General features: G+C 37.6%; 1 protein-coding gene across 14 annotated transcripts in view; it reads right to left on the reverse strand.

The window, feature by feature from the left end:
- sema6d (semaphorin 6D) overlaps positions 1 to 12,888 on the reverse strand; it is a 580,684-nt gene that overhangs the window by 69,767 nt on the left and 498,029 nt on the right. For 6 of the 14 annotated variants that reach the window (XM_062963603.1, XM_062963605.1, XM_062963604.1 and 3 more), the window contains 6 exons: positions 11,806 to 11,979; positions 10,887 to 11,027; positions 10,721 to 10,798; positions 8,844 to 8,935; positions 8,411 to 8,467; positions 891 to 1,058 (listed from right to left, as the gene is read on the reverse strand). In XM_062963603.1, coding sequence (XP_062819673.1) covers positions 891 to 1,058; positions 8,411 to 8,467; positions 8,844 to 8,935; positions 10,721 to 10,798; positions 10,887 to 11,027; positions 11,806 to 11,979 — 710 coding nt within the window. The remainder of the gene's footprint in view (positions 1 to 890; positions 1,059 to 8,410; positions 8,468 to 8,843; positions 8,936 to 10,720; positions 10,799 to 10,886; positions 11,028 to 11,805; positions 11,980 to 12,888) is intronic. The other 8 variants (XM_062963613.1, XM_062963608.1, XM_062963599.1 and 5 more) reach the window with 7 other exon arrangements.

The following is a 12,888-nucleotide window of genomic DNA, read 5'->3' on the forward strand; positions in this document are numbered from 1 at the left end:
CATCTGTCAGGGGTGCTGTGCTTGTGCTTTCGGTGCATAAAGGCAGAAGGGGGTTGGACTAAATGGCCCAAGGGGTCTCTTCCAACCCTCTTTATTATTATTATTGTTGTTATTATTATTATTATTAATTATTATTATTGCTCGGTGGCCAACTATAGTCCGGCCATCCAATGGTCCAAAGGATCGTGAACTGCCCCCCTGTTTAAAAAGTTTGGGGACCCCTGCCCTAGATACATCATCCTTCAATGCCGCCCTTGCCAGTGCCACAAAACTCAATTCCTCAGTATGGATGCTTGGATTTTAAGATGGGAATGTGCCACAATAATCAACAAGTCAAACAGTTGTATCATTATAATTCTAACTTATGACCTGTCTAATGCTAGCTATTGTTTTTTCCCACCGCAGCAAAACAGAGAGACTTGTGCAAGGTCACTCAGCAGGTTTCCACGGCTGAGCAGGGAAACTTGCTCCCAGAGTCTTATCCAAAGTTCAGATTGCTAGACCATGCTGAGCAAGTCCACTTGAACTCAGTAGAACTTACTGAGACATGCATAGGATTCTACTGGAAAGCATGCAAGTGAATTTATATGCAAGCAAACCAACACACCCAAGTCGTGTGGTTTTTGACTTGAGCTGAGAGGTGGAGTGAGGACACTCGAGGAGCAATGGTTTGTTACAACTCTTTGGAACAATTCTTGCTTCTCTTTATTCCTCAAATTCTCCATCTTCCCCCTCCTTTTAACCAACAAGGAACAACAGATACATAACGGTACCTTTTGTTCTATACGCAGACGATACCGCACACACATTGAGCCAAGATGGAACATTTGGAATTACTGAAGCGATCAGGTTTCCTTTCAGCCATAACATATTCCCTGATCAGGCCTTACCCTTTGGGACCCCTGATATTGGGTCAGAGTAATCGGAAGTGTTTGGGTCATCTTGGGCTACAAATTTCCGAGAGCCAGTCACTTTAGGTTTCCAGGAACCAACCACTTTGGGTGAGAGAACAGGGATACTTCCCACTGTGGTAAGAGAAGCTGAGGATAACTCCATGTCTGTGATGGCAAACAGATTTTTTATTAATGCGCATTGCAATCTGGTATATTTTTAAATTTTATAAAATTTTTGGTGTGCATCATTTTTCATCAACAGGTGTGCTTGCTTAGTGATAGTTAACATACTTTTGGAAAAGATTCTTAAAGAGGAATACATTCGAAGAAAAAAACCCACAACAAGCATGGACTAATGTGATTGTTGCCTTCCTCCTTTCGAACTCTGAAAGAATTTGCTTCCAACGCTGGTAAGTGAGCATGAGTTATACAATTCTTCATGTTTCTGCAAGCGCCAATCTCTTGTAAGTATTGCATACTTATGAAATACAGTGGATCTGATTATCAAAAGGAGTAATTTCCTGTACTATGTTATTTTAAATATGTTGTCGAAGGCTTTCATGGCAGGGATCACAGGGTTGTTGTATGTTTTTCGGGCTGTATGGCCATGTTCCAGAAGTATTCTCTCCTGACATTTGGCCCACATCTATGGCAGGTATCCTCGGGTGAGGGTCCTGGTTGGCTTATATTTGGGTCAGCTTATACTCGAGAATATATATATATATTATTTTTCCCTATTATTATTGGTATTATTACATTTATTATTTTTCTCTATTATTGTTGTTACTATTATATTTATTTTACTCTATTTTTATTTATTATTAATACATTAATTTTTCACTCTGATCTTATTATTATTATAGCATTTATTATTTTACTCTATTTGTTATTACATGTATTATTTTCCTGGATTTATTATTACAGTAGAGTCTCACTTATCCAAGCTAAACGGGCCGGCAGAACGTTGGATAAGCGAATATATTGGATAATAAGGAGAGATTAAGGAAAAACCTATTATACATTAAATTAGGTTATTATTTTATAAATTAAGCACCAAAACATCATGTTATACAACAAATTTGACAGAAAAAGTAGTTCATTACACATTAATGCTATGCATTAATTACTGTATTTACGAATTCAGCACCAAAATATCACAATGCATTGAAAACATTGACTACAAAAAAAGCTTGGATTATCCAGAGGCTTGGATAAGCGATGCTTGGATAAGTCAGACTCTACTGTATATATATATTATTTTTCTCTATTATTATTGGTATTTTTACATTTATTATTTTTCTCTATTATTGTTGCTACTATTACATTTATTTTACTCTATTTTTATTTATTAATAATACATTAATTTTTACTCTGATCTTATTATTATTATTGCATTTATTATTTTACTCTATTTGTTATTACATGTATTATTTTCCTATATTTATTATTATTACATGTATTATTTTACTCTATTATTATTAAAAGGATACATAAGCACATTTACACTGAAGAAGATGAGAATAATGATCTGATCAGAGTTGGACAGTCTTATCTTAAATTTGAGCTTGATGTAAATACAGTAGAGTCTCACTTATCCAACACTCGCTTATCCAACGTTCTGGATTATCCAACGCATTTTTGTAGTCAATGTTTTCAATATATCATGATATTTTGGTGCTAAGTTTGTAAATACAGTAATTACTACATAGCATTACTGTGTATTGAACTATTTTTTTCTGTAAAATGTGTTGTCTAACATGATGTTTTGGTGCTTAATTTGTAAAACCATAACCTAATTTGATGTTTAATAGGCTTTTCTTTAATCTCTCCTTATTATCCAACATATTCACTTATCCAACGTTCTGCCGGCCCGTTTACGTTGGATAAGTGAGACTCTACTGTATTACATTTATTTTCCTCTATTTTTATTTATTAATAATACATTAATTTTTCACTCTGATCTTATTATTATTATTGCATTTATTATTTTATTCTATTTATTATTACTTGTATTATTTTCCTGTATTTATTTATTTATTATTATTATTATTATTATTATTATTACACGTATTATTTTACTCTATTATTATTAAAAGGATACATAAGCAAATTTACATTGAAGAAGATGAGAATAATGATTTGATCAGAGTTGGACTGTCCTATCTTAAATTTGAGCTTGATGTAAATATTCAAAAACATTTAACCTATTGATGCCTCAATTAATGTAATTTTATTGGTATCGATTTTTATTTCTGAAATTTACCACCCTCAGCATATACTGGAATCAATGTTTTCCCAGTTTTTTTGTGGTAAAATTAGGTGCTTTGGCTTATATTCAGGTCAGCTTATACTCAAGTATATACAGTAAGTAAATTCTCCATCCTCATTAAAGATGGAATATATACGGTATATCAAAGTGTGGAATTAAGTGCATTACGCCAACACTTAATAATGAGCTGGAAATATTTTGTTGGTTTACAAATGTGTGCACAAAGTAAAATGTTCATACAACAGAACCTCCCACCCTAACAGAGTTAGGTATCAAGCAAACAAATCTACAAATGTTTGTTGATCAAATATCCTACTTATTCAGTTACAGAACTGCAAATAGTATCAGACACTAAATACAAAGCTATGTTGAATTCCCCAAACGATTATGAAAATGGTTACTGGCAGAGAGTATTAATGGGAAAGCAGAGGGAGAGATTCAGGTAGGACAAACCCTGTGCTTGATAATGCTTTCATTGAAGTCCGATGTGGGATTTTGCCTCTCTGAGTTCAAAACAGCAACAGTAAAGTCATTTAAGATAGATTCTGGATGAAATGCTGCAACATAGGAAGAGAAGGGCATTGATGTCTCTGCTAAAACAAGGCTGCAAAGCTTCAGTTTTGAAGCTCGAATGCAGGATAATTCTCTATCACGCTGCCATCTAAAAGACTGATCGCTGTTGGTGAGCAATTGAGGTCGCCTTCCGTTTTTGGTTAATATAAGAGTTCCCTAGCTGAGTGAAAGTCTATTATCTGAAAGAGAGAACATTAATGGACTTCAGCTTCCATCAGTCCCAGCCAGATAGGCCAAAGTCTTGAATGATGTAAGTTGCCAGCTAACCATGGCCAAAGGTCCACGAAAAGGCAAGACTGCAACCAAAGTTTTCCATCTGTGGCCAAAAAGATGTAAGATCCTAGGATTGTATAATAGGCATGCCCGATCGATGAAAAAAATGTTTCAATTCTCGTTTCTAAAGTAGGGGGTGCTGGCGCTTCGATATAGAAAGTATTTCCGATTTTTTCACCCAAAAATTTTGGATATTTCCGAAAATTCGTAATGATTCTAAATGTTTCTAAAATGGCGGATGCGCATGCGCAATCGCTACACACTGGGCTTGTATGGCAATCTTCCATGTGGACGCAGAGGACGTTAGCCCCCATCTTTGTGTCCATCGTGGAAGCTTCTGATTGGCCGGGGAGCGGCAGCCAGTTAGGCTGCGCTAAGCTCCCATTCAAGGTAGGTTGCAGAAACAATTTTTTAAAAAATATTTTTAAAAATATATTTTAAAAAATGTTACGGGGGGAAAAAATTAACGAAACATTAAGAGACAATTAGAGAATGGGCCAACAATGGTTCGAATTACATTGCTGGTTGCGCTGTGAGACAATGTCTCGGAATGCGTATTAAAAAGCGAGAACAATCCGAAATACTTCCGATATACAATTCAAAACGATTTTTTGGACATGTCTACTGTATATATATCAGAACTTGAGGATAACAGTATTTTAGACGAGGATGGTTGTTATTGTTATTATTTCTAAAACACCATGCCGATAAGTGATGGAATATGTACAAATCAGGTGTCTGAGCCAGTAAAAGAATTTGGTTAACCATTCAGGTCTGAGTTAAGTGTTATATTAACTGCAACCTGTCCAAGAAAGATCTTCCGATGTCTGTTATAAACTCAAAATCCAAGGTCAATAGTTTTTGGAACTGAAGTTCTATATACTTCAGCGTCTCAACTAGACACATCTTGGGAAGCTGTGTTGTAATTTCTTCCCTCAAGAGCATGAGAGATGGAATAATGAGTTTGGCAGGCGGGGAAAAAAGGTCAAGGAAAAAAAATCGCAGACATTGAAATCATATTGTGCAGTTATGAGATGGTTTGTCACTTTGAGAATGGCTAGGACAGCTTTTCCTAATGCGGTGACTTTTCAAGATGTATGATTCTGTTGTTCCTGTAATGTCCAACCAACCAACACGACAAACGATTCTGCTGGTTGGGGGCTGATGGGAGTTAGAGTCCAACACATCGGTGAAGCATTCAAGCCTTACACAAGTCTTCGGCTTTAACTGATAAAGGCCCATGGATGTGCAATTAGGTGTGCTTTTTTATTGTTTTCTATTATTTAACATGTTTCATTGTGTTTCATGTTAATGTCGTAAAAGTAGTGTTTGTTTTCCTTGGATATTTTTTTACTACTTTTGAACTCCATACATTTTAACTGTTTTGTTTCAACTTGTATTGTATGCTGCTTTGAGTCCCATTTGCAAGAAAGGCATGGTATCAACAAAATCAAATCAAGCCCAGTTTCCCATACCATTATTGGTTGCGTAAGAAATAGCACATGAATGTTGCCTTTTGTGCTGTCATTTATGGAAAAGTTGGATTCAATGCAACTTTACTTTTCACTTTCCTAGTCTCACATGGGCTCTATCCCTTGGTTACAGTTTCATCAAAAAAGGCACCGTGAAGAAGAGATCTATCATCCAACTAAAATGAGAAAAAGGGAGGCTAAGTGGACATTGTGTTGTCAAACACTTTCATGGCCAGAATCACTGGGTTGCTGTGAGTTTTCCGGGCTGTATGGACATGTTTCAGAAGCATTCCCTCCTGACATTTCACCCACATCTATAGCAGGCATCCTCAGAGGTTGTGAGGTCTGTTGGAAACTAGCCAAGTGGGGTTTATATATCTGTGGAATGATGTCCAGAGTTGGAAAAAGAACTCTTGTCCGTTTGAGGAAAGTGCGAATGTTGCAATTGGCCACCTTGATTAGTATTGAATGGCCTTGCAGCTTCAAAGCCTGTCTGCTTCCTGTCATAGAATAATAGAGTTGGAAAAGACCTCATGGGCCATTGTATAGGCCAACCCCCTGCCAAGAAGCAGGAAATAGCATTCAAAGCACCCTTTGTTGGGAGGTGTTAGCTGGCCCTGATTGATTCATGTCTGGAATTCCTCTGCTGGACCACTCTTAACAACCACTATATCAGACAACACAGAGAAGCCATTGAAATCCATACGAATGTGGACAATTTCAACAAAAAGGAGGAAAGCATACAAATGAAAATGAATCTGGCTACCAGTAAATAAAATCAGAACAGTAAATAAAGAACAATACTCATGACATGAATCAATGGACGTTAAATTTGGACTCACAATTAGTGACTTATACAGTCCTCCATGTGGAACATGAACTCTGGTGGGCATTGGACCCACAAACTCTGAATATAGTTTTCTATATACTTTCTATGAATGTATGTGTGTTGATAACACATGGATTATATTTTGGTTTAATTACTGTTTTATAGTTCATATCATTGGATTACATTTCTATAGTGGCCTCTTGCCTGTGCATTTCAGGGAATCCTTTCTTTGTATTATGAATCAATCAAGGCCAGCTAACACCACTCAACAAAGGATTTGTCCAGGCAGGAAGCAGCAAGGATTTGAAGCTGCAGGGCCATTCAATGTGACTCAAGGAGGCCAATTGCAACTTTCACACTTTCCTCAAACAGACAAGAGTTCTTTCTCCCACCTTGGACATTATTCCACAGATATATAAACCCCACGTGACAAGTTTCCAACAGACCTCACAACAAGTTTATATATATATATATATATATATATATATGTATATGTGTACACACACACATATATATATATATGTGTGTGTGTTTATGTATGTATGTATATATATATATATATACACACACACAATATAATTTACAATAATATATAATAATTATAACATATTGTATTACATATAATAGTCATATTATATTGTAATATGATATAATACTAATAATACAATATAATATTAATTATATATTATATTTTACATGTAATATTACTAATAATATTACAATATATTGATACAGTACAATATAGTAATTTGTTACCAGTATTGTACTATGCTACCGTGTTTCCCCGAAAATAAGACAGTGTCTTATATTATTTTTTACTCCCAAAGATGCGCTAGGTCTTATTTTCAGGGGCTGTCTTATTTTTCCATGAAGAAGAATTCACATTTATTGTTGAACCAAAAAATGAACATTTATTCTATACTGTACAGTAGTTGTCATCACAAACCAACATAACCAGACGAACTGTGAATCCTATCAAAAATTTCCTGTTATTACCATTATTTCCATATACAACTGGTATGTACATTTACCAATCCTGCAAGTTCTGGTGTTTTGTTTGGTGGGCACCGGGCCTGCTTCCAAACAAAAGCTTTGCTAGGTCTTACTTTCGGGGGAGGCCTTATATTTAGCAATTCAGCAAAACCTCTACTAGGTCTTATTTTTTGGGGATGTCTTATTTTAGGGGAAACAGGGTAGTATAATATTGTATGTAAATTTAATTTGTAAGCCGCTCTGAGTCCCCTTCGGGGTGAGAAGGGCGGCATATAAATGTAGCTAATAAATAAATAAATAAATAAATAAATAAACCTCTGAGGGTCCCTGCCATAGATGTGGGCGAAACGTCAGGAGAGAATGCTTCTGGAACATGGCCATATAGCTCAGAAAACTCATAACAATCCTGAGTGGACATTCTTATGAAAAGCTATAACAGGCAGTGCATCCTTACACTCATTGGCCCTTAGGTAGAATCACATATATAGTATAAAACATCTAGAGTTGATGATGCTAAATGCAATTTATTATCCCAAATTCATTCTCAAACCTTGAAGAAATCGACACCTTCCCAACACTTTAGAAATACGCATTTCAGACAAATGTGTATTTGCTTTATAGATAATTGGAAGAGACAGCAGAGAGAGAAAGGGAGGGAGATGAAAAGGATCAGGCATCCATGTAATAAATAATGGCAGGAAGATGGGTAGCGTTTATGAATGCATGGCTGGAAAGAAAGGACGGGGAAACAGAACGGAGGCTCAGTGGGGCCTTCATGCAGCGAGAATGTCATCGATGTTGATCAAGTTCTTCTGTTAACCAAGGATGTTTCTCAATCATGAGCGGTTATGCATGCAGCTAGGCAAGGTGGACAGTGCCAAGTGAGTGAAAAAGTCCCGGCTGCATCTTGAACCATCAGTGGGAAAATGAGTAAAAGCAGAAAAGCAAAAAACATGAGAACTTGCCAACTGCACCAAAGAAAGAAAGGAGGAAACGTAAAATAAAAAATTAAAAAAAAAAACAAAAGAAAGGAATTCTGAAAATGCCAAACTAAAGGAAAGAAAAGCTTCATTAAATCGGGGAGAAAAAAGGATTGGAAAAAACTAACCAGATGTTGGATCGCCAAATATTTTGTAATCTGGTGTAGTTGTAGAAGGCAAAATTTCTAAAAGAATTAAAGGAACACGTAATCAGTGAAAAGGAACCGAAAGGGGGGAAAAAGCAAAGGGGATTTTCAAAGCCGGAGCAACTGAAAATCAGGAAAAATAAAATACAACTGGTTGGTGGTTACCCAAATGGAAAAATAAAACAAAAAAGAAGGGAAAGAAAAAGTACCGATTTAATAACTTGGCTGTGGACCGTCACGGATAACCGTGATGGTTTGGGAGAAAAAAATGGCCAAAGGGCTCCACCACCCAAGATCAAGCAGCTGAGGGTTGTGCCAATTGCTTTAACCGGGGAAGGGGGCTCGGTGCGAGGGGTTCGCCCCACAAACAAAACCATGCCACATTCTCAAGTTGGCTTCCGAAGCCCACACTCACCATGGCATTCCCCAAGTTGGGCAGTGTTGCCGTATTCCACATCTTGCTCATATCCTCCAACGCTGTGGTTGTATGAAACAAACAAAGACAACCTGCAATTAACAGCATGAGTTGGGAAGACGCAATGGTTACCGTCAAAGAGTCATACAAAGACATACAAAACAACGAAACAAAGCAAGTCAGTGTAAATTCTGTTCATTCAGCATTTGAGGTGATGGATAATAGAGTCAGGATTGCCAGAAATATTTAAAATTTACTACCCCATATACTCGAGGTTTATAATGGGGTCAAGGCCAAGCAACAGAACCTGGAGGCCATTGCTTGCAATATCTATATATATATATATAAAAGAGTAATGAAATTTCGGCCTAGGACAAAACAACAAAACTACACATCCCAGAAACACTAAACTTGGCAGCACAACCCCTCATCCATGCTTCTACGTTCATACAACAAAAAGAAAAGAAAAATAGTCCTAATTAGAGGGAGAGGAATAATTGTTTTTAGCCAATTGCTGTCAGTTAGAAGGCTAAGCTCCGCGCACTCAGCCCAGGGGACAGGCAGAGTTAGGCCTCACTTAGGCCTCTTCCACACTGCCTATAAAATACAGATTGTCTGATTTTAACTGGATTATATGGCAGTGCAGACTCAAGGCCCTTCCACACAGCTATATAACCCTTTTAGAATCTTATATTATCTGCTTTGCACTGGATTATCTTGACTCCACACTGCCATATAATCCACTTCAGTGTGCATTTTATACAGCTGTGTAGAAGGGGCTCATATAATCCAGTTCTAAGCGGATACTTTATTTCCCATACCAGCATACTTCGCCACAGCAACGCGTGGCCGGGCACAGCTAGTATGCTATATTTCTCTCTTACCCTCCCTTATCAGTGTGTTTTCCAAAGCCTTCCTCACTCTTGCCCAAGGGAATGTTTTGAAAAGAGAAAGACTTATTTATTTATTTATTTATTTATTAGCTACATTTATATGCCACCCTTCTCACCCTGAAGGGGACTCAAAGCGGCTTACAAATTAAATTTACATACAATATTATATTAGCATAGTACAATACTGGTAATAAATTACTATATTGTACTGTATCAATATATTGTAATATTATTAGTAATATTACATGTAAAATATAATATATAATTAATATTGTATTAGTAGTATTGTATTACAATATAATATTATGAATATTATATGTACAGTAGAGTCTCACTTATCCAACATAAACAGGCCGGCAGAACATTGGATAAGCATATATGTTGGATAATAAGGAGAGATTAAGGAGAAGCCTATTAAACACCAAATTAGGTTATGATTTTACAAATTAAGCACCAAAAACATCATGTTATACAACAAATTTGACAGAAAAAGTAGTTCAATATGCAGTAATGCTACGTAGTAATTACTGTATTTACGAATTTAGCACCAAAATATCATGATGTATTGAAAACATTGACTACAAAAATGCGTTGGATAATCCAGAACGTTGGATAAGCGGGTATTGGATAAGTGAGACTCTACTGTATTTTTATTTTGAAATTTACCAGTAGCTGCTTCATTTCCCATCCTCAGCTTATACTCGGGTCAATAAGTTATCCCAGTTTTTTGTGGTAAAATTAGGTGCCTCGGCTTATATTTGGGTCGGCTTATATTCAAGTATATACGGTAGGTATTTTTATTACAAAAATGTGAGTCAAGCACTGAAAAGGTTAAATAAGCTAGTGTCGCCCTGAGGAGAGAGAGTAGGTTGAAGCTACCTTGTCTCCCAATCAATCATTTGCAAGGTTCTCAAGGTGGGGTTGTATCTAAAACATACATGTAAAATATACAAACGGTGCATAATAATTTCAGCGGCTACTTACAACATGCTAGATTTTACTCTTCCGCAGGTGCCATGATTCAACCAGCCACAGTAAGGATCCCGGGAAGCAATGCAAGTCCTGTAGAACAGCAAAGAAGGAATTAATTTCCTCCTTAAAGCTTTGCACCATCTCTTTGTATAGCGATGTTTGGAAGGAGAGGGCTTACTTTTTGCACGAGCCGTGACGCTCACAACGGCTGAGGGGGACTCGGATAACACAGCTGGAGAAGGCGACAAACAAAGCGTGGTGTTCCTTGTCCAGTTGTAGGGAAACAACCTTCTTGTCCTCTTCGCCATCCCCGTTACACCTGTTTGGCAGGAAGAATTTTGAGATGGTTATATCATTGGAACCCTTTAAATGCCTCACAACTCTGATTTTACATTGAATCTGAGCCAGTGTAATTTTTCATTAAAATAATGAGCAAAGAAAGGGGTGAAGTATCTTTAGTCCTTCAGAAGTTGCCCCTGGCCATTAACAATGTTGACTGGGATCAATAGAAGTTGGAGACCAGCTTCATCTGGAAGGTAACTACAGTAGAGTCTCACTTATCCAACATAAACGGGCTGGCAGAGAGCTCATCCGCGCTCTCCCCGGGTGGGATTCGAACCTGGCAGCCTTCAGGTCAGCAACCCAACCTTCAAGTCACAAGGCTTTTTTCCCCTAGGCCACCGGAGGCTCCGACAACATGTAAATGTGAGTAGAGCAATAGGTACTGCTTTGGTGGGGAGGTAATGGCACTCCATCCAGTTGGAGGAGTCTATGGACAATGCCAGCTCTTCAGCTTAGAAATAGAGATGAACACCAACCCCCAGAGTCAGACACAACTAGACTTAATGTCAGGGGAAAACCTTAAACTGCATTAATTCTACGGTGTTCATGTATCTTCACTGAGGCATGTGCAAGTAGCCAAAAAGGGGAATCAGGATGCTCTGCAACACATGTATTTTCAAATTGCTCAAACACCAGGAAACGCTAGACAAAGTGTAGTGAGCGATGGTGGGATGAGAAGGAGGCAATTCTTAAAGAGCAGAAATGACTCAAACGAGACAGGCATTGTAAAACAGTTTTCAAAAAGGAATACCTACTTTGCATGATTGTAGGCATCAATCTCTTCCAGGAGCACACTGTCGTTCAAAGAAAAAGGTTTGGTCTTTGCCAAAATTTTAAGTACCATCCCAGCTTCGGAGCCGACAAAGATGACTGTGTAGTTCTGGTAGGGGCCGGCAGAGCGGTCCACGGCCACGGCAGTCAGCCGATACCTGCCAAGACCAAGACATCTTATGCAAGAGTTTCTCTGCCTGTCTGTCTGTCTTACTTTCTCACTCTGCACCCTTTTGCCAGTGTGGGTGGGATGGCCATAAAGAACAGAGGATCTTTCTGCTAGGAAACACCTACTCAAATGACTCTTTCACTTATGTATTGATAGGAGAAGCATCACTGGTTCTGCCCATTGGAGGGAGGGAGGAGGCAAGAGAGCATTATGAGTTTAATACAAGAAGTTGCCGTATGCTAGTATAGGGTGTGCATCTCTTATCTAAAATGCCTAGAACAGTGATGGCCAACCTATGACACGTGTGTCAACACTGACATGCCTAGCCATTTTTGCTAACAGATTGATTGGATGACTATGTCTTTTGTGGCCAAATGTGGTGTGATTTGGTCCAGTGGTTTTGTTGTTTACTCCATGGGAATTATGCACATTACATTTTTATATATATATACAGTGTGTGTGTGTGTGTATGTGTATGTGTGTGTGTGTGTGTGTATATATATATTCTATTATTCTATATATCTATATCTATATCTATATCTATATATATATATATTCTATTATTATTGTATTTTATTACTATTATATTATTATTATATTATTCATTACTAGCTGTGCCCGGCCACACGTTGCTGTGGCGAAGTATGGTGGTATGGGAAATAAAGTATTGAGGAACTGGTTGTAGTTAAGGTAAAGGGTAAAGATTTTCCCCTGACATTAAGTCCATTATAAATGGGTTATATAGCTGTGTGGAAGGGCCTTGAGTCTGCACTGCGATATAATCCAGTTAAAATCAGATAATCTGTATTTTATAGGCAGTGTGGAAGAGGCCTAAGTGAGGCCTAAGTCTGCCTGTCCATGGGCTGAGTGGGTTGCTAGGAGACCAAGTGGGCGGAAC

Source organism: Anolis carolinensis, unplaced genomic scaffold (genome assembly GCF_035594765.1).
Source record: "Anolis carolinensis isolate JA03-04 unplaced genomic scaffold, rAnoCar3.1.pri scaffold_11, whole genome shotgun sequence".
In the NCBI taxonomy this organism is placed as follows: domain Eukaryota; kingdom Metazoa; phylum Chordata; class Lepidosauria; order Squamata; family Dactyloidae; genus Anolis; species Anolis carolinensis.